We start from the raw sequence: 22,958 nt of genomic DNA on the forward strand, positions 1-22,958 counted from the left end.
ATTTGCAAAAAAACATGACAATTTGTCTCTCTGAAATGAAACATCAAGTGATAGATTTTAAACAAATACATTTATGTCATTGAACCTATGCCATGATTAGATAGTGAAAAAACACACCAATCTATTTCATAATTTATTTAAAACCTCTTGATTCTAGCCATCCCGGATCCGGGATCGTGAATACGGCCTCAAGCTCATTACCATAACGCAACGTTAACTATTCATGAAAATCGCAAATGAAATTAAATAAATATGCTAGCTCTCCAGCTTAGTCTTTTGTTAACAACACTGTCATCTCAGATTTTCAAAATATGCTTTTCAACCATAGCAAAACAAGCATTTGAGTAACAGTATTGATAGCTAGCGTAGCATTTAGCGTAGCATTCAGCAGGCAACATTTTCACAAAAACAAGAAAAGCATTCAAATAAAATCATTTACCTTTGAAGAACTTCGGATGTTTTCAATGAGGAGACTCTCAGTTAGATAGCAAATGTTCAGTTTTTCCAAAAATATTCTTTGTGTAGGAGAAATCGCTCCGTTTTGTTCATCACGTTTGGCTACCAAAAAAATATGAAAATTCAGTCATCAAAACGCCGAACTTTTTTCCAAATTAACTCCATAATATCGACTGAAACATGGCAAACGTTGTTTAGAATCAATCCTTAAGGTGTTTTTCACATATCTCTTCGATGATATATCGTTCGTGGAAGTCTGCTTTCTCCTCTGAATCACATGGAAGAATGCTTGCAGCTGAAGATTACGCACCAATTTTGACAAAGGACACCGGGCGGACACCTGGTAAATGTAGTCTCTTATGGCCAATCTTCCAATGATATGCCTACAAATACGTCACAATGCTGCAGACAACTTGGGGAAACGACAGAAAGTGTAGGCCCGTTCCTGGCGCATTCACAGCCATATAAGGAGACAATGGAAAACAGCGCCTCGAAAATTTTGCTCACTTCCTGTTTGAAGTTTCATCTTGGTTTCGCCTAGATGCATCAGTTCTGTGGCACTCACAGATAATATCTTTGCAGTTTTGGAAACGTCAGAGTGTTTTCTTTCCAAAGTTGTCAATTATATGCATAGTCGAGCATCTTTTCGTGACAAAATATCTTGTTTAAAACGGGAACGTTTTTTTATCCAAAAATGAAATACTGCCCCTAGAGTCTCAAAAAAAGCAAATTTACGAACATTTCTGAAAATGGATATATAGCGTTTTGGAATGAAACTCTTCTTATGTTTTCCCCATCTGAGCTCAGAGAATGTATTTATTTATTTTATTTTACCTTTATTTAACCAGGTAGGCAAGTTGAGAACAAGTTCTCATTTACAATTGCGACCTGGCCAAGATAAAGCAAAGCAGTTCGACACATACAACGACACAGAGTTAGACATGGAGTAAAACAAACATACAGTCAATAATACAGTATAAACAAGTCTATATACGATGTGAGCAAATGAGGTGAGATAAGGGAGGTAAAGGCAAAAAAAGGCCATGGTGGCAAAGTAAATACAATATAGCAAGTAAAACACTGGAATGGTACATTTGCAGTGGAAGAATGTGCAAAGTAGAAATAAAAATAATGGGGTGCAAAGGAGCAAAATAAATTAAATAAATACAGTAGGGAAAGAAGTAGTTGTTTGGGCTAAATTGCAGGTAGGCTATGTACAGGTGCAGTAATCTGTGAGCTGCTCTGACAGTTGGTGCTTAAAGCTGGTGAGGGAGATAAGTGTTTCCAGTTTCAGAGATTTTTGTAATTTGTTCCAGTCATTGGCAGCAGAGAACTGGAAGAAGAGGCGGCCAAAGAAAGAATTGGTTTTGGGGGTGACCAGAGAGATATACCTGCTGGAGCGCGTGCTACAGGTGGGTGATGCTATGGTGACCAGCAAGCTGAGATAAGGGGGGACTTTACCTAGCAGGGTCTTGTAGATGACATGGAGCCAGTGGGTTTGGCGACGAGTATGAAGCGAGGGCCAGCCAATGAGAGCTTACAGGTCGCAATGGTGGGTAGTATATGGGGCTTTGGTGAAGAAACAGATTGCACTGTGATAGACTGCATCCAATTTGTTGAGAGGGGTATTGGAGGCTATTTTGTAAATGACATCGACCGAAGTCGAGGATTGGTAGGATGGTCAGTTTTACAAGGGTATGTTTTGCAGCATGAGTGAAGGATGCTTTGTTGCGAAATAGGAAGCCAATTCTAGATTTAACTTTGGATTGGAGATGTTTGATGTTTGATGTGGGTCTGGAAGGAGAGTTTACATTCTAACCAGACACCTAGGTATTTGTAGTTGTCCACGTATTCTAAGTCAGAGCCGTCCAGAAGACTGATGTTGGACAGGCGGGCAGGTGCAGGCTGCGTTCGGTTGAAGAGCATGCATTTAGTTTTACTTGTATTTAAGAGCAATTGGAAAAGGTGGCGCAGGGAATTCAAAAATATTCTTTAGAAATATTTTACTTTCACACATTAACAAGTCCAATTCCTCAAATGAAAGATAAACATCTTGTTCATCTACCCATCATGTCGATTTTAAAAATGTTTTACAGCGAAAACTCAACATATGTTAGACCACCACCAAATCAAAGGGAAAACGCAGCCATTTTTTCCAGCCAAAGATAGAGTCACAAAAGCAGGATTAGAGATAAAAATGAATCACTAACCTTTTGAAAATCTTCATCAGATGACACTCATATGACATGTTACACAATACATTTATGTTTTGTTCGATAAAATGCATATTTATATCCACAAATCTCAGTTTACATTGACGCCATGTTCAGAACTGCCTCCAAAATATCCGGAGGAATTATAGAAAGCTACGCCAGATAACAGAAATACTCATCATAAACTTTGACTAAAGATACGTGTTCTACATATAATTAAAGATACACTGGTTCTTAATGCAACCGCTGTGTCAGATTTTTTAAAAACATTAAGGAAAAAGCCTACCATTCAATTATCTGAGACAGCGCTCAGACGTAAAAGTTTTTCTCCGCCATGTTGGAGTCAACAGAAATACGAAATTACTTAATAAATATTCCCTTACCTTTGATGATCTTTCATCAGAATGCAGTGCAAGGAGTCCTAGTTCCACAATAAATCGTTGTTTTGTTCCATAATGTCCAATACTAGTGTCCAATTAGCTGCATTTGCTATCACTTTCAGCTCACATGCCCAAAAACTGACTGCTGGCCCAGGACAACTCGCACGAAAACTTCAAAAATATATATTCCAGGTAGAATAAACTGGTCAAACTAAGTAGATAATCAATCTTCAGGATGTTATTTTCATATATTATTTTCATATATATCCAATAACGTTCCAACCGGATCCTACGTTTTCAGCTGCAGCCAAATGGAACGGCGGTGGCACCCACAGAGAAATGCACCACAGGAAAATGGCATTCTGTCGGGACACTGACTATTTCCCCTCCCATTCGGTCAAAGGTCACAGCAAAAGCTCCATTCCACTTTCTACTGAATGAGGACATCTAATGGAAGGCGTAGGAAGTGCTAGCAGATCCATATCTTGTTGGGAAAGGAGGGGGCGATGACGTCAAAGTTGACCCACATTCAGAATTTCACTTCTTGTTTGGAAGATTGCCTGCCCTATGAGTTCTGTTATACTCACAGACATAATTAAAACCGTATTAGAAACTTCAGAGTGTTTTCTATCCAATAGTAATAATAATATGCATATATTAGCAATCTAGGACATAGTAGGATGCAGTTCACTATGGGCACGCAATTCATCCAACTTGAAAATACTGCCCCCTATCCTCAACAGTGTCCAAAGAAGGGCCAGAAGTATACAGAATGGTGTCGTCTGCATAGAGGTGGATCAGAGACTCACCAGCAGCAAGAGCAACATCATTGATGTATACAGACAAGAGAGTCGGTCCAAGATTTGAACCCTGTCGCACCCCCATAGAGACTGCCAGAGGTCCGGACAGCAGACCCTCCGATTTGATACACTGAACTCTATCAGAGAAGTAGTTGGTGAACCAGGCGAGGCAATCATTTGAGAAACCAAGGCTGTCGAGTCTGCCGATGAGGATGTGGTGATTGACAGAGTCGAAAGCCTTGGCCAGATCAATGAATACGGCTACACAGTAATGTTTCTTATCGATGGCAGTTAAGATATCGTTTAGGACCTTGAGCGTGGCTGAGGTGCACCCATGACCAGCTCTGAAACCAGATTGCATAGCAGAGAAGGTATGGTGAGATTCGAAATGGTCGGTAATCTGTTTGTTGACTTGGCTTTCGAAGACCTTAGAAAGGCAGGGTAGGATAGATATAGGTCTGTAGCAGTTTGGGTCAAGAGTGTCCCCCCCTTTGAAGAGGGGGATGACCGGAGCTGCTTTCCAGTCTTTGGGAATCTCAGACGACACGAAAGAGAGGTTTAACAGGCTAGTAATAGGGGTGGCAACAATTTCGGCAGAACATTTTAGAAAGAAAGGGTCCAGATTGTCTAGCCCGGCTGATTTGCAGGGGTCCAGATTTTGCAGCTCTTTCAGAACATCAGCTGACTGGATTTGGGAGAAGGAGAAATGGGGAAGGCTTGGGCGAGTTGCTGTGGGGGGTGCAGTGCTGTTGACTGGGGTAGGAGTAGCCAGGTGGAAAGCATGGCCAGCCGTAGAAAAATGCTTATTGAAATTCTCAATTATAGTGGATTTACCAGTGGTGACAGTGTTTCCTATCTTCAGTGCAGTGGGCAGCTGGGAGGAGGTGTTCTTATTCTCCATGGACTTTACAGTGTCCCAGACCTTTCTTGAGTTAGTGTTGCAGGAAGCAAATTTCTGCTTGAAAAAGCTGCCTGTGTATAATGGTTTCTAGCTTCCCTGAACAGCTGCACATCACGGGGGAAGTTTGATGCTAATGCAGAACGCCATAGGATGTTTTTGTGTTGGTTAAGGGCAGTCAGGTCTGGGGAGAACCAAGGGCTATATCTGTTCCTGGTTCTAAATTTCTTGAATGGGGCATGCTTATTTAAGATGGTTAGGATGGCATTTAATCTTTTTTTTTTTAAATAACCAGGCATCCTCTACTGACGGGATGAGATCAATATCCTTCCAGGATACCCCGGCCAGGTCGATTAGAAAGGCCTGCTCGCTGAAGTGTTTCAGGGAGCGTTTGACAGTGATGAGTGGAGGTCGTTTGACCGCTGACCCATTACGGATGCAGGCAATGAGGCAGTGATCGCTGAGATCTTGGTTGAAGACAGCAGAGGTGTATTTAGAGGGCAAGTTGGTTAGGAGGATATCTATGAGGGTGCCCGTGTTTAAGGCTTTGGGGAGGTACCTGGTAGGTTCATTGATAATTTGTGTGAGATTGAGGGCATCAAGCTTAGATTGTAGGATGGCTGGGGTGTTAAGCATGTTCCAGTTTAGGTAAACTAGCAGCACAAGCTCTGAAGATAGATGGGGGGCAATCAGTTCACATATGGTGTCCAGAGCACAGCTGGAGGCAGAAGGTGGTCTATAGCAGGCGGCAATGGTGAGAGAGGTGGATTTTTAAAAGTAGAAGTTCAAATTGTTTGGGTACAGACCTGGATAGTAGGACAGAACTCTGCAGGCTATCTTTGCAGTAGATTGCAAAACTGCCCCCTTTGGCAGTTCTATCTTGTCTGAAAATGTTGTAGTTTGGGATGAACATTTCAGAATTTTTGGTGGTCTTCCTAAGCCAGGATTCAGACACAGCTAGAACATCCGGGTTGGCAGAGTATGCTAAAGCAGTGAATAAAACAAACTTAGGGAGGAGGCTTCTAATGTTAACATGCATGAAACCAAGGCTATTACGGTTACAGAAGTAATCAAAAGAGAGCGCCTGGGAAATAGGAGTGGAGCTAGGCACTTAGAGTAGATGAGAGATGTAATGTTTGTCTCTGTTGTGTTTAAGACCAATCAAGCAGAAGAGACCTGCCTCCCCTGTACCCAGCTGTGTGTCCATGAAGAGTGACCGGTCTATGGAACAACCTGTAGTGTTTAGAGAGGGAGACTTTTCTACTGAACAAAGGTAAGAAGAACTCATGGGTCATGGTCAGTGAGTTAAACAACACTGTCTCTAGTCATTTCTCCTCTCCCACTTTCCTATTTGTTTTTGTTCTTTTGATAATCCATAGGCAAATTATTTTATCAATTTTATCAACTAAAACAATATTAAACAAACACAAAATCCTCTCCCTGTGTGTGTGTGTGTGTGTGTGTGCACTCCCTGGATGAGGAGATGTAATCTCATGTTTTGTCCACAGAAACCAACATGAGAGTTCAGAGTCAGAGATTCTCAGTGGACAGTCTTCCCAAAGTCATCAAACAGACCTAGACTACATATTCAGTGTATGTGGTCCTGTTATGTACATTTGTTTATGTTTAAATAAAGCTTATCTGTCTTTCATTCATTAATGTGTTAATGAGAAAGCATTTTGTCTCTTGCTAATTATATTTACTTGATTTATTTCAGTTGCTTGAAGAGAATATTATGACATTTGTGAAGAACGAACTGAAGATGTTCAAGAGGATTCTTAGTCCAGAACTCTCAGAAGGCTTTGAGGGTCAGAAGCAGGATAAGGAAGTGGTGGATGCTGAAGATGAGAAGCAGGAGAGCAGTGCCAGAGAGGGGGCTCTGAAGATCACACTGCACGTCCTGAGGAAAATGAACCAGAAGGAGCTTGCTGACACACTGGAGAAAAGTAAGAGCTGTCTGAATCATGTGGATTGCTGTTTGATAACATTTTAAAGCTGAAGCTAAAGTACAACTAAAGTAGCTTATTAACTCAATGATATTGTAGCAGCCTTAACACAACACCTAATGACCTAATATTGTAGCAGCAGGGATGTGGTGATTAATTTAGAGAGAGAGAGAGAGAACATTAATAATACCATCAATAATACCAATAATAATATAATCAGTCACACCAGTCTGTAATGCATTATGAAAACATTTACACATTTATACAGTCAGTTAAGAGAAGAAATTATTATAATGTGAAACTTTATAACAGTCCTACAATACTGTAGGCATTAAAACAGACATAATATTAATATCCTCTGTTATTTCTGGATTCAGATGAGCTTGCTGTGATTTGCCAACGTGAACTCAAATCTAATCTAAAGAAGAGGTTTCAATGTGTATTTGAGGGGATCGCTAAACAAGGAAACCCAACACTTCTCAATAAGATCTACACAGAGCTCTACATCACAGAGGGTGGAACAGGAGAGGTCAATAATGAACATGAGATGAGACAGATTGAGACAACAACCAGGAAACAAGCAAGACCAGAGACTGCAATCAAATGTAACGACATCTTCAAACCCTTAACTGGACAAGACAAACTTATCAGAACTGTGCTGACAAAGGGAGTCGCTGGCATTGGAAAAACAGTCTCTGTGCAGAAGTTCATTCTGGACTGGGCTGAAGGAATAGCAAATCAGGATGTCCAATTTGTATTTTTATTCCCTTTCCGCGAGCTGAATTTGATGAAAGGTGAATATCTCACTTTGATTGAACTTCTCATTCACTTCTCAATGGAAACCAAAGAATCAAGAATATCCAACTACGACAAGTACAAAGTTCTGTTCATCTTTGATGGTCTGGATGAGTGCCGACTGCCCCTAGACTTCCAGAAGAACAAGATCTGTTGTGACGTCACAAAGTCAAACTCAGTGGATGTTCTGCTGACAAACCTCATCAAGGGAAATCTGCTTCCCTCTGCTCTCCTCTGGATAACTACCCGACCTGCAGCAGCCAATAAGATACCTTCAGTGTGTGTTGACCAAGTGACAGAGGTACGAGGGTTCAATGACCCACAGAAGGAGGAGTACTTCAGGAAGAGATTCAGTGATGAGAACCTGGCCAGCAGAATCATCTCACACATAAAGACATCAAGAAGCCTCCACATCATGTGCCACATTCCAGTCTTCTGTTGGATTTCTGCAACAGTCCTTGAACACATCCTGGAACATAAGAGAGAAGAGATGCCCAAGACTCTGACTGAGATGTACATACACCTTGTGGTGTTCCATACCAAACAGAATAATGAAAAGTATATTGGGAAAGAAGACACAGCTCAACACTGGAATGAAGAGAGCATTCTGTCACTGGGAAAACTGGCTTTTCAACAGCTTGTGAAGGGCAATCTGATTTTCTATGAAGAAGACCTGAAAGAGGCTGGCATTGATGTCAATGAAGCCTCAGTGTACTCAGGATTGTGTACACAGTTCTTTAAAGAGGAATGTGGGCTGTACCAGGACAGGGTGTACTGCTTTGTGCATCTGAGCATTCAGGAGTTTCTGGCTGCTGTATATGTGCTCCTGTCATTCATCAACAACAATGAGAATCTAATGGACAAACTTCAAACAAAAGACGAGCCTGAAGTTACTTTCTACAAGTTTGCTGTGGATAAAGCCTTACGATGTGAGACGGGAAACCTGGACCTTTTCCTCCGCTTCCTTCTGGGCCTCTCACTGGAGTCCAATCAGAAGCACTTACGAGGTCTACTGACAAAGACAAGAAGCAGCTCACAGAGCCATGAAGAAACAGTCAAGTACATCAAGAAGAAGATCAGGGACAATCACTCTCCAGAGAGGATCATCAATCTTTTCCACTGTCTGAATGAACTGAATGACTGTTCTCTAGTGGAGGAGATCCAAAGCTACCTGAGCTCAGGAAGTGTCTCCGAAGCCAAACTGTCACCTGCACAGTGGTCAGCTCTGGTCTTTGTGTTGCTGACTTCAGAAAAGGAGCTGGATGTGTTTGACCTGAAGAAATACTCCAGATCAGAGAAAGGTCTTCTGAGGCTGCTGCCAGTGGTCAAAGCCTCCAGAGCTGCTATGTGAGTAAATAAAATGACATATGAACTAATCATCAGGAAGAAATAATAAGTTTAGAGAAAAATACGTAATATAATTTTACATTGAAAAACAAACTGAATAAATGCTTTGATTTGCACATTATTATAACATTATCAACATACAATTCTTGGAGACGGATGATGAATCTATATGTTGATTGGAAGAATACACCAAATGCATCTGCCATTGTCCTTCTACACTACTTGTTAAATTAGCAGTGTGTTTGTGAATTCATGATGATCTCTTTGTCAGGCTGTCAGGCTGTGGAGTCACGGAGAAAGGCTGTGCTTCTCTGGTCTCAGCTCTGAAGTCAAACCCCTCACACCTGAGAGAGCTGGATCTGAGTAACAATGACCTGAAGGATTCAGGAGTGAAGCTGCTCTCTGCTGGACTGGGGAATCCCCACTGTAAACTGGAGACTCTGAGGTCAGTATTCCTTTATTTGGTCAACAAGTGATAACTGTTCACCAGATCCACATGTGTTTACCAGGCACACAGCATTTTGGATTTGAGATAGAATGTTTCATATTAGGCGACAGAACAGAATGTCACCTTTTACTTAAAGGTTTTCATACACATACAGCCCTTGAAAAAAATTAAGAGAGCACTGCAAAGTTATCAGTTTTTCTGTTTTTACTATTTTTAGGTGTTTGGGTGAAATTAACATTTTTGTTTTATTCTATATTCTACTCACAACATGTTTCCCAAATTCCCCCCAGTAATATTGTCATTTAGAGCAATTATTTGCAGAAATGGGCAAAATAACAAAAAGGATGCAGTGTTATCAGACCTCGAATGCAAAGAAAATAAGTTCAAAATCATTTTTAAACAACACAATACTAATGTTTTAACTTAGGAAGAGTTCAGTCATCAATATTTGGTGGAATAACCCTGATTTTCAATCACAGCTTTTATGCGTCTTGGCATGCTCTCCACCAGTCTTTAACATTGATGTTTGTGACAACCTTGTACGTGGCTTGATTCATGCGTCCTTCACAGAGACAAATCTGCCCGATTGAAGCCTTGCTGAAGCACCCCCAGATCATCACCGATCCTCAACCAAATTTCACAGTGGGTTCGAGACACTGTGGCTTGTAGGTCTCTCCAGGTCTCGCAACCACTGTGAAATTTGGTGGAGGATCGGTGATGATCTGGGTATGTGGATGCTGCCATGATTATAAATAATCATGAATGAATCGTGAATGATGATGAATGAGAAAGTTACAGAGGCACAAAGATCATACACAACATGTTATCTACTAGACAGCCAAATATAGCCCAAAACACAACCAAAACAAACTGCAAACGCAATTAACAAGTTTGAGTCACATTCTTGATGTAGTCATTGCGTTAAAGGAATACCAGACCAAATGCTATACTTTTGACAACTTTAATACACTATGAGATCATTTGTCAGAATACTTGTTATTTCATAAAATAGGGGGACTAGATAAATAAAGTGCTTTCATTTCAAAATGTGAAACAGATATGTATGAAAATACCCTCAAATAAAAGGTGACATTAAATACACATGAAACATTTGATCCCAAATCCAAAATGTTGGAGTATAGAGCCACATTTAAAATGTTAGCTTCACTGTCAAAATAGATATGGTGTGGACTGTATACTCAATCAATCTAAATCTGATACCTCACTGTCTGTCTTTTGACTGATACTGCTTTTTAAACTGGTCTGGTCAGTCTACTCAAATATTTGTAATATGCATTGTTTTCTCTATAAGCAATACTTTGATAATTTGTCATTTCCAATAATTAGTAATTTATAATCATTTCTAATAATGATACATTCATTTATGAATAGATATGGCAGCTTTCAGGACACTGATTTTTCTGAATATGTAGAAAAAAATATACTGCCACTATTTTCACCACCAAAGAATATCAGTGTGATTTTAATATGATATTACTCTTCGCAGGCTGTCAGGCTGTCTAGTCACAGAGGAAGGCTGTGCTTCTCTAGTCTCAGCTCTGTGGTCAAACCCAACACATTATTTGTCCACAGGTTACAGCATAAGCAGGGAAAGCTAAGCATAACATTTTAATACAACCTGTCTGTCATTGTTTTTCTTCTGTGTTTGCAGACTCACTGGCTGTAAACTCACAGACACATCCTGTAAAGTGTTGGTCTCAGTTCTCAGTTCAAACCCCTCACACCTGAGAGAGCTGGATCTGAGTAACAATGACCTGAAGGATTCAGGAGTGGAGCTGCTCTCTGCTGGACTGGGGAATCCCCACTGTAAACTGGAGACTCTGAGGTCAGTATTCCAGTAGTTGGTCAACAAGTGATAACTGTTCACCAGATCCACATGTGTTTACCAGACAAACATAGTCCACACCATATGTGTTTGGACAGTGAAGCTTACAGTTTTACATTTTGTGCTATGCTCCAGCATTTTGGATTTGAGTACAGAAAATCACTGAAGTTGGAGACTTATTATCTCCCTTATTATCTCCCTCATTAACTTTAAGCATCAGCTCTCAGAGCAGCTTACCGATCGCTGCACTTGTACACAGCCCATCTGTAAATAGCCCATCCAACCAACTCCTACCTCATCCCCATTTTTGATTTAGCTTTTCTGCTCTTTTGCACACCAGCATTTCTACTTGCACATCCTCATCTACACATCTATCACTCAGTGTTAATTGCTAAATTGTAATTACTTCGCCACTATGGCCTATTTATTGCCTTAAAATACTATTCTTTTGACTACTTTAACCTCTAGCGTCGAGCAATCCCGTATCCGGGAGCGTAATCATAGCCTCAAGCTCATTACCATAACGCAACGTTTCCTATTCATGAAAATCGCAAATGAAATTAAATACAGATATTGAAACACAAGCTTAGCCTTTTGTTAACACTATCATCTCAGATTTTCAAAATATGCGTTACAGCCAACGCTAGACAAGCATTTGTGTAAGTTTAGCATGGCATAATGCTATGCTAGGCTGTGCTGGCAAATAAGAAAAGCAACCAAATTAAACCATTTACCTTTGAAGAGCTTCAGATGCTTTCACTCAGGAGACTCCCAGTTAGATAGCAAATGTTCCTTTTTTCCAAAAATAATATTTTTGTATGCGAAAAACGTCACCTTTGTTCATCCTGCTTGGCTGAGAAATCGACCGAAAATACTTCAACTATAACGCCAAACTTTTTTCAAAATTTGCTCCATAATATCGACAGAAACACGGCAAACGTTGTTTAGGATCCATCCTCAAAGTGTTTTTAACATATACAGTGCCTTGCGAAAGTATTCGGCCCCCTTGAACTTTGCGACCTTTTGCCACATTTCAGGCTTCAAACATAAAGATATAAAACTGTATTTTTTTGTGAAGAATCAACAACAAGTGGGACACAATCATGAAGTGGAACGACATTTATTGGATATTTCAAACTTTTTTAACAAATCAAAAACTGAAAAATTGGGCGTGCAAAATTATTCAGCCCCCTTAAGTTAATACTTTGATGCGTCACCTTTTGCTGCGATTACAGCTGTAAGTCGCTTGGGGTATGTCTCTATCAGTTTTGCACATCGAGAGGCTGAAATTTTCCTTGCAAAACAGCTCGAGCTCAGTGAGGTTGGATGGAGAGCATTTGTGAACAGCAGTTTTCAGTTCTTTCCACAGATTCTCGATTGGATTCAGGTCTGGACTTTGACTTGGCCATTCTAACACCTGGATATGTTTATTTTTGAACCATTCCATTGTAGATTTTGCTTTATGTTTTGGATCATTGTCTTGTTGGAAGACAAATCTCCATCCCAGTCTCAGGTCTTTTGCAGACTCCATCAGGTTTTCTTCCAGAATGGTCCTGTATTTGGCTCCATCCATCTTCCCATCAATTTTAACCATCTTCCCTGTCCCTGCTGAAGAAAAGCAGGCCCAAACCATGATGCTGCCACCACCATGTTTGACAGTGGGGATGGTGTGTTCAGGGTGATGAGCTGTGTTGCTTTTACGCCAAACATAACATTTTGCATTGTTGCCAAAAAGTTCAATTTTGGTTTCATCTGACCAGAGCACCTTCTTCCACATGTTTGGTGTGTCTCCCAGGTGGCTTGTGGCAAACTTTAAACAACACTTTTTATGGATATCTTTAAGAAATGGCTTTCTTCTTGCCACTCTTCCGTAAAGGCCAGATTTGTGCAATATACGACTGATTGTTGTCCTATGGACAGAGTCTCCCACCTCAGCTGTAGATCTCTGCAGTTCATCCAGAGTGATCATGGGCCTCTTGGCTGCATCTCTGATCAGTCTTCTCCTTGTATGAGCTGAAAGTTTAGAGGGACGGCCAGGTCTTGGTAGATTTGCAGTGGTCTGATACTCCTTCCATTTCAATATTATCGCTTGCACAGTGCTCCTTGGGATGTTTAAAGCTTGGGAAATCTTTTTGTATCCAAATCCGGCTTTAAACTTCTTCACAACAGTATCTCGGGCCTGTCTGGTGTGTTCCTTGTTCTTCATGATGCTCTCTGCGCTTTTAACGGACCTCTGAGACTATCACAGTGCAGGTGCATTTATACGGAGACTTGATTACACACAGGTGGATTGTATTTATCATCATTAGTCATTTAGGTCAACATTGGATCATTCAGAGATCCTCACTGAACTTCTGGAGAGAGTTTGCTGCACTGAAAGTAAAGGGGCTGAATAATTTTGCCCAATTTTTCCGTTTTTGATTTGTTAAAAAAGTTTGAAATATCCAATAAATGTCGTTCCACTTCATGATTGTGTCCCACTTGTTGTTGATTATTCACAAAAAAATACAGTTTTAAATCTAATGTTTGAAGCCTGAAATGTGGCAAAAGGTCGCAAAGTTCAAGGGGGCCGAATACTTTCGCAAGGCACTGTATATTCAATAATATATCAGTGGAGGCAGTTGGTTTCTCATAAGAAACTATTGGAAAAATGGCTACCTCAGTATTTTACGCAACGTTTTCTCCGGGAGACACCATGCGTCCACTTGCCCTATATGGTCTCTTACAGCCATTCTCCAATGGAAATGCCTAAAAAGACGTCACAATGCTGCAGACACCTTGGGGAAAACGTAAGCTGACTGCTAGCTCCTTCACAGCCATATAAGGAGTCATTGGCATGAGGCTGTTTCAAAAAATGCGGCACTTCCTGATTGGATTTTTTTCTGGGTTTCGCCTGTAACATCAGTTCTGTGGCACTCACAGACAATATATTTGCAGGTTTGGAAACGTCAGAGTGTTTTCTTTCCAAAGCTGTCAATTATATGCATAGTCGAGCATCTTTTTGTGACAAAATATCTTGTTTAAAACAGGAACGTTTTTCATCCAAAAATTAAAATAGCGCCCCCTATATCCATGAAGTTAATACACTATAAGTGAATTGGTCAGAATAATTATGACATCTTCAAATTGGCGGACTGGATACATAAAGTGCTTTTATTTTTCTAAATGGTGAACAGATATGTATTAAAATATCCTCAAATAAAAGGTGACATTATATACTGTCACCACATATGAAACATTTGATCTCAAATCCAAAATGTTGGAGTATTGAGACACATTTAAATGTTAGCTTCACTGTCAAATAGATATGGTGTGGACTGTATCCTCAATCAATCTAAATCTGATACCTCACTGTCTGTCTTTTGACTGATGCTGCTTTTTAAACTGGTCTGGTCAGTCTACTCAAATATTGAGCAGGCAATGCTTTAATAATTTGTAATTTCAAATAATGAAACAACCATTTATTAATAGATATGGCAGGTTTCAGGACACTGATATATATGAAAATGTAGAAAAAAATATACTGCCACTATTTTCACCACCAAAGAATAGCAGTGTGGTTTTCATATGATTTGACTCTTTGCAGGCTGTCAGGCTTTCTAGTCACAGAGGAAGGCTGTGCTTCTCTGGTCTAAGCTCTGTGGTCAAATCCAGCACATTATTTATGCACAGGTAACAGCGTAAGCAGAGAAATCTGAGTGTAACAATTTAATACAATCTGTCTGTCATTTAATTTCTTCTGTGTTTGCAGACTCACTGACTGTAAACTCACAGACACATCCTGTAAAGTGTTGGCTTCAGATCTCAGTTCAAACCCCTCACACCTGAGAGAGCTGGATCTGAGTAACAATGACCTGAAGGATTCAGGAGTGGAGCTGCTCTCTGCTGGACTGGGGAATCCCCACTGTAAACTGGAGACTCTGAGGTCAGTATTCCTGTAGTTTGTCAACAAGTGGTAACTGTTCACCAGATCCACATGTGTTTACCAGGTACACATAGCCCACACCATATGAGTTTGGACAGTGAAGCTTAGTTTTATGTGTGGTGCTATGCTCCAGCATTTTGGATTTGAAATATGTTTCATATTAGGTGACAGTACAGAATGTCACCTTTTTATTTGAGGTTAATAGTGAGAGGTTAGTATGTTTTTTTGTAGCTTCTGTTATAGGTAATGGTGAGAGGTTAGCATGTATTGTTGTAGCCTCTGTTATTGGTAATGGTGAGAGGTTAGCATGTTTTGTTGTGGCCTCTGTTATTGGTAATGCTGAGAGGAGAGTATGTTTTGTTGTAGCCTCTGTAACATTCTCAATCGTTATTATTAATGATTCATTTATGATTTTTCTAAATAATGGCATCATCCGGATTAATTTAGTAGTGTTTAGAAACATGTTGTCCACTCACTAAGAAAGACATTTACTCTAGTCATCATCCACCATTTTAATATTGGACAAAACATAACCAAAACAAACTGCAAATGCAATCAATGAGTTTGAGTCATAAGCTTGATGTAGTCATTGCGTTAAAGGAATATCACACCAAATACTATTATTTTGATGACTTTAAAACACTATAAGTGAATTGGTCAGAATAATTATGACCTCTTCAAATTGGCGGACTGGATACATAAAGTGCTTTTATTGTAACGGTTTTCCTTAGGTGAAGTAGAGTCGGACCAAAATGCAGCGTTGTGATGATTCATGTTTGTTTAATGAAGGAAAAACTATACATGAATAAACTACAAAATAATGAAATGTGAAAACCGAAACAGTCCTATCTGGTGCAAACACAGAGACAGGAACAATCACCCACAAACACACAGTGAAACCCAGGCTACCTAAATATGGTTCCCAATCAGAGACAATGACTAACACCTGCCTCTGATTGAGAACCATATCAGGCCAGACATAGAAATAGACAAACAAGACATCCAACATAGAATGCCCACTCAGATCACACCCTGACCAACCAAAACATAGAAAGCAAACTATGGTCAGGGTGTGACATTTATTTTTCTAAATGGTGAACAGATATGTATTAAAATATCCTCAAATAAAAGGGGACATTATACACTGTCACCACATATGAAACATTTGATCTCAAATCCAAAATGTTGGAGTATAGAGTCACATTTAAATGTTAGCTTCACTGTCAAATAGATATGGTGTGGACTGTATCCTCAATCAATCTAAATCTGATACCTCACTGTCTGTCTTTTGACTGATGCTGCTTTTTAAACTGGTCTGGTCAGTCTACTCAAATATTGAGCAGGCAATGCTTTAATAATTTGTCATTTCAAATAATGAAACAACCATTTATTAATAGATATGGCAGGTTTCAGGACACTGATATATATGAAAATGTAGAAAAAAATATACTGCCACTATTTTCACCACCAAAGAATAGCAGTGTGGTTTTCATATGATTGGACTCTTTGCAGGCTGTCAGGCTGTCTAGTCACAGAGGAAGGCTGTGCTTCTCTGGTCTCAGCTCTCTCAAATCCAGCACATTATTTATGCACGGGTAACAGCGTAAGCAGAGAAAGCTGAGTGTAACAATTTAATACAATCTGTCTGTCATTGAATTTCTTCTGTGTTTGCAGACTCACTGACTGTAAACTCACAGACACATCCTGTGAAGTGTTGGCTTCAGATCTCAGTTCAAACCCCTCACACCTGAGAGAGCTGGACCTGAGTAACAACGACCTGCAGGATTCAGGAGTGGAGCTGCTCTCTGCTGGACTGGGGAATCCCCACTGTAAACTGGAGACTCTGAGGTCAGTATTCCTGTAGTTGGACAACAAGTGATAACTGTTCACCAGATCCACATGTGTTTACCAGACACACATAGTCCACACCATATGTGTTTGGACAGTGAAGCTTACAGTTTTATATGTGGTGCTATGCTCCAGCATTTTGGATTTGAAATATAATGTTTCATATTAGGCGACAGAACAGAATGTCACCTTTTACTTAAAGGTTTTCATACGCATACAGCCCTTGAAAAAATTAAGAGAGCACTGCAAAGTACAGAATGTACAGAATGTCACCTTTTACATTAGGTTAATGGTGAGAGGTTAGCATGTTTTGTTGTAGCCTCTTCTATTGGTAATGGTGAGAGGTAAGCATGTTTTGTTGTAGCCTCTGTTATTGGTAATGGTGAGAGGTCAGCTTGTTTTGTTGTAGCCTCTGTTATTGGTAATGGTGAGAGGTTAGTATGTTTTGTTGTAGCCTCTGTTATTGGTAATGGTGAGAGGTTAGTATGTTTTGTTGTAGCCTCTGTTATTGGTAATGGTGAGAGGTTAGCATGTTTTGTTGTAGTCTCTGTTATTGGTAATGGTGAGAGGTAAGCATGTTTTGTTGTAGCCTCTGTTATTGGTAATGGTGAGAGGTAAGCATGTTTTGTTGTAGTCTCTGTTATTGGTAATGGTGAGAGGTTAGCATGTTTTGTTGTAGCCTCTGCTATTGGTAATGGTGAGAGGTAAGCATGTTTTGTTGTAGCCTCTGTTATTGGTAATGGTGAGAGGTTAGCATGTTTTGTTGTAGCCTCTGTTATTGCAAATGGTGAGAGGTTAGCATGTTTTGTTGTAGCCTCTGTTACTGGTAATGGTGAGAGGTTAGCATGTTTTGTTGTAGCCTCTGTTATTGGTAATGGTGAGAGGTTAGCATGTGTTGTTGTAGTCTCTGTTATTGGCAATGGTGAGAGGTTAGCATGTTTTGCTGTAGCCTCTGTTATTGGTAATGGTGAGAGGTTAGCATGTTTTGTTGTAGCCTCCGTTATTGCAAATGGTGAGAGGTTAGCATGTTTTGTTGTAGCGTCTGTTAATGGTAATGGTGAGAGGTTAGCATGTTTTGTTGTAGCCTCTGTTATTGGTAATGGTGAGAGGTTAGTGTGTTGTTGTAGCCTCTGTTATTGGCAATGGTGAGAGGTTAGCATGTTTTGCTGTAGCCTCTGTTATTGGTAATGGTGAGAGGTTAGTATGTTTTGCTGTAGCCTCTGTTATTGGCAATGGTGAGAGGTTAGCATGTTTTGCTGTAGCCTCTGTTATTGGTAATGGTGAGAGGTTAGCATGTTTTGTTGTAGCCTCCGTTATTGCAAATGGTGAGAGGTTAGCATGTGTTGTTGTAGTCTCTGTTATTGGCAATGGTGAGAGGTTAGCATGTTTTGTTGTAGCTTCTGTTATTGGCAATGGTGAGAGGTTGGCATGTTTTGTTGTAGCCTCTGTTATTGGTAATGGTGAGAGGTTAACATGTTTTGTTGTGGCCTCTGTAACTTTCTCACTCATTATTATTCATGATTTATTCATGATCTTTCTCAATCATGCCGGTCACAGGCTGATATAATCATTGTGTTCAAAGAATATGGGACCAAATACTACACTTTTGACTACTTTAATACACTATAAGTTAATTGGTCAGAATAGTTGTGATTTCTTCAAATAGGGGGACTAGATACATGCATTTTTCTAAATGGTGAAACAGATATGTATTAAAATACCCTCAAATAAAAGGGGACATTATACACTGTCACCACATATGAAACATTTGATCTCAAATCCAAAATGTTGTAGTATAGAGACACATTTAAATGTTAGCTTCACTGTCAAATAGATATGGTGTGGACTGTATACTCAACCAATCTAAATCTGATACCTCACTGTCTGTCTTTTGACTGATTTTGCTTTTTAAACTGGTCTGGTCAGTCTACTCAAATATTTGTACGATACATTTTCTTTCTACAAGTAATACTTTGTTAATTTGTCTTTTCAAATAATGATACATTAATTTATGAATAGATATGGAAGGTTTCAGGACACTGATATATCTGCATATGTTGAAAAAAATATACTGCCACTATTTTCACCACCAAAGAATAGCATTGTGGTTTTAATATGATTTGACTCTTTGCAGGCTGTCAGGCTGTCTCGTCACAGAGGAAGGCTGTGCTTCTCTGGTCTCAGCTATGAGGTCAAACCCCTCACACCTGAGAGAGCTGGACCTGAGCTACAATCACCCAGGAGACTCAGGAGTCAGACTGCTCTCTGCTGGACTGGAGGATCCACACTGCAGACTGGAGAAACTCAAGTATGTAGAGGGTTTATGTCAATGTTCATTTCAGACATGTTTGACTTATTAGGCCAGTTAAGACAAACATTCTTACCATCACTTGGACAAAATTATATGTTACTGTGTGTGTGTGTGTGTGTGTGTGTGTGTGTGTGTGTGTGTGTGTGTGTGTGTGTGTGTGTGTGTGGTTGTGTGTGTGAGTTCAGGTGTATCTCTCAATGACTGTCTATTCTTCTGCTTACCACTACAGTGTGGAACATGGTGGAGAGAACACAATGAAACCTGGGCTTAGAAAATGTAAGTGTTGACTGCTGTGAAGAATATGACTAAGAATAAGTCTTAATTCAAGTTAAGTCAAAGTCAAAGACCACCATCATTACTTACCTGGTCATATTAAATATCAGCTGTAGTTCTACAGAAGCAGAAATCAGGGACACCAACGTTTACAAAGAGTTGCTTTGACAATGTGTGTGTCTGTGTGTGTGGCGTGTTTGTGTTACATAAGAAATGTGTGTTTGTGTTCATGAGTCCAGTGTGTGTGTGTCTGTGTATGTATATGTGTGGGGTTACATAAGTAATATGTGTTTGTGGTAATGTATACAGGTGCGTGTGTGTGTCCAGTGTGTGTGATACGTTAGAAGTGTGTGTTTGTGTTCATGATGCATACAGTTCAGTGAGTGTGTGGCACGTTCGTGTTACGTAAGACGTGTGTGTGTTTAGGATGTGTGTGTGTGTGGTGTGTGTGTGTGTGTGTAATTAATGCTAATAAGCGTGTTTTATATTACCATACAGCATTACATGTGATCATTCAGCAAGTCTCAAGTTACCCTAACTTCTCCTTTTGATACCTAGAAACATCTACATTAAATGAATGAGTGAAAAGTGAGTTAACATTCTAATGTGAATAATGATGATTTCTAATATTGTGTCTGGTTTCATCCGTCAGATGTCTGTGATCTCACACTGGACCTAAACACAGTAAACAGACACCTCTCTCTGTCTGAGGATAACAAAAAGGTGACATGGAGGAGAGAGAAGCAGCCGTATCCTGATCACCCAGAGAGATTTGAGGACTGTAGACAGGTGCTGTGTAGAGAGGGTCTGACTGGGCGCTGTTACTGGGAGGTAAAGTGTAGTGGGAGAAGGACTGTTTTAGGAGTGACATATAAAGGAATCAGCAGGAGAGGAAAGGGTAATGACTGTTGGCTTGGATACAATGACAAGTCCTGGAGTCTGATCTGCTCTGACAACAGTTACATTGCCAGGCACAATAATAATCCCACTACTATAGATGTGCCCTCCTCCAGCTCCCACAGTGTAGGAGTGTATCTGGACTGGCCAGCCGGCACTCTGTCCTTCTATAGAGCCTCCTCTGACACACTGACCCACCTTATCACATTCACCTCCACATTCACTGAGCCCCTCTATCCAGGGTTTAGGGTTTGGGGTGATGGCGACTCAGTGTCCCTGAAATAATAACCTGACACACACACACACTGGACACACACATACACTGACACACGCACACTGGACACACACACACACACTGGACACACACACACACACTGGACACATACACACACTGACACACTGTTAGAGGAATTCTAAATTCCTATATGTTTTGTAACCAAAACCAAATTCGCACTCTCTCTATTTCATTAATGAGTTGTAAATTCATTAATTATGCATGAAATAGATCGAGACCAGTCTTAAAAGTCAGGTAACAGCGTTTAATTCAAGTGAGTACTGACCAAAAATACAAAGAACCTTACATTTTAAAGAGACAACATAAAATGACATCATCAGTTTCTCACACCCTCTCCGATCCACACAATAGCGCGGTGTCTTCAGGTCTGGAGATCTTCTTCTACTCCCCTCATAAAACAAACGTTCCAATCTGTCTAAAAGATAAACTTTTCTCCACTGATGGAACATCAAACAACCATTCTTATCTGTCTGAAAGGATATATGCCCTCCTTCTCCCTTTCCCACAAGGTACAGACAATTAATTCGTATTACTTACATTTTCAGTAACAGCTTAACCAAGAGCCCATACATTTCATACCATAACATAATAGTATTAAAATAAATGGTTCTAATTTAAATGTATACATAATTAATCATTTCAACCATAATTTCCTCCAACACACACGCACACTGAAAACACACTGGACACACACACACACACACTGGACATACACACACAGACACTGGAAACACACACACACACAACCATTGGACACACACACACACAATGAACACACACACACTGGACACACACAACCACACACACACACACGCACACACACACACACACATTGCACACATATACACGAACACACACACACATTGGGCACACACATACACACTGGGCGCACACGCACACAAACTGGAACACACACAAATACACACACAAACTGGACACACACACACAAACACTGGACACACACACACTGGACACACACATTGGACACACACACACACACACACACACACACACACACTGGACACACACATTGGACACACACACACACACACACTCTGAAAACACACACACAACCACACACACACATTGGACAAACACACAAATACACACACAAACTGGACACACATACACACACACACTGGACACACACACACACACACACACACACAACCACACACACACATTGGACACACACACAAATACATACACAAACTGGACACACACACACACACACACACACTGGACACACACACACACACACACACACACACACACACACACAACCATTGGACACACACACACACACACAACCATTGGACACACACACACACAATGAACACACACACACTGGACACACACAACCACACACACACACACACATTGCACACATATACACGAACACACACACACACATTGGGCACACACGCACACAAACTGGATACACACACAAATACACACACAAACTGGACACACACACACAAACACTGGACACACACACTGGACACACACATTGGACACACACACACACACACACAACCACACACACACATTGGACACACACACGAATACACACACAAACTGGACACACATACACACACACACACACACACTGGACACACACACACACACACACACACACACACACATACACACAAGACACACACACACAACCACACACACACACATTGGACACACACAAATACATACACAAACTGGACACACACACACACACACACACACTGGACACACACACACACCCATTGGACACCCACACCCACACTGGACACACTGAAAACACATATACACAAACACTGGACACACACACACATGCACACACAAGCACACATACACTGGGCACACACACACACAAACACTGGACACACACACACAGGACACACACACACACACACAACCACACACACACATTGGACACACACACAAATACACACACAAATTGGACCCCCCCCCCCCCCCCCCACACACACACACACACACACACACTGGACACACACACACACACACATTGGACACACACACACACTGGACACACAAACACTGGACACACGCACACACACTGAAAACACACACACAAACACTAGACACACAGACACACACACACTGGACACACACAAACATTGGACACACACACACAGGACACACACACACACACACAACCACACACACACATTGGACATTGTTATAGAAATTCACACGATTTATTTGTTTAAGGTAATGGTAAAATAACCTTAACATTGGACAAACACGCACAAACACACACAA

At 40.5% G+C, this 22,958-nt stretch overlaps 1 protein-coding gene across 1 annotated transcript; it reads left to right on the forward strand.

The window, feature by feature from the left end:
* Positions 1-5,882: 5,882 nt before the first annotated feature.
* On the forward strand, positions 5,883-21,264 carry LOC116366320 (NLR family CARD domain-containing protein 3-like). The gene is made up of 9 exons (XM_031818500.1): positions 5,883-6,020; positions 6,256-6,340; positions 6,465-6,693; positions 7,071-8,835; positions 10,956-11,129; positions 16,729-16,902; positions 19,037-19,210; positions 19,443-19,489; positions 20,139-21,264. The coding sequence occupies exons 1-9, from the start codon at positions 5,953-5,955 to the stop codon at positions 20,666-20,668; spliced, it is 3,246 nt and encodes a 1,081-aa protein (XP_031674360.1). The 5' UTR covers positions 5,883-5,952; the 3' UTR covers positions 20,669-21,264.
* The last annotated feature ends 1,694 nt before the right edge of the window (positions 21,265-22,958 follow it).

The sequence above is a fragment of the Oncorhynchus kisutch genome, unplaced genomic scaffold (assembly GCF_002021735.2).
Source record: "Oncorhynchus kisutch isolate 150728-3 unplaced genomic scaffold, Okis_V2 scaffold1436, whole genome shotgun sequence".
Lineage (NCBI taxonomy): Eukaryota > Metazoa > Chordata > Actinopteri > Salmoniformes > Salmonidae > Oncorhynchus > Oncorhynchus kisutch.

What these genes read in the sequence shown, in the direction of transcription:
- LOC116366320 (XM_031818500.1), top strand. Translation starts at nt 5,953, where the DNA reads ATGAAGAGTGACCGGTCTATGGAACAACCTGTAGTGTTTAGAGAGGGA. An exon ending in GACTTTTCTACTGAACAAAG is followed by an intron (nt 6,021 to 6,255) that starts GTAAGAAGAACT and finishes TTTTGTCCACAG; the next exon opens with AAACCAACATGAGAGTTCAG. An exon ending in ACCTAGACTACATATTCAGT is followed by an intron (nt 6,341 to 6,464) that starts GTATGTGGTCCT and finishes GATTTATTTCAG; the next exon opens with TTGCTTGAAGAGAATATTAT.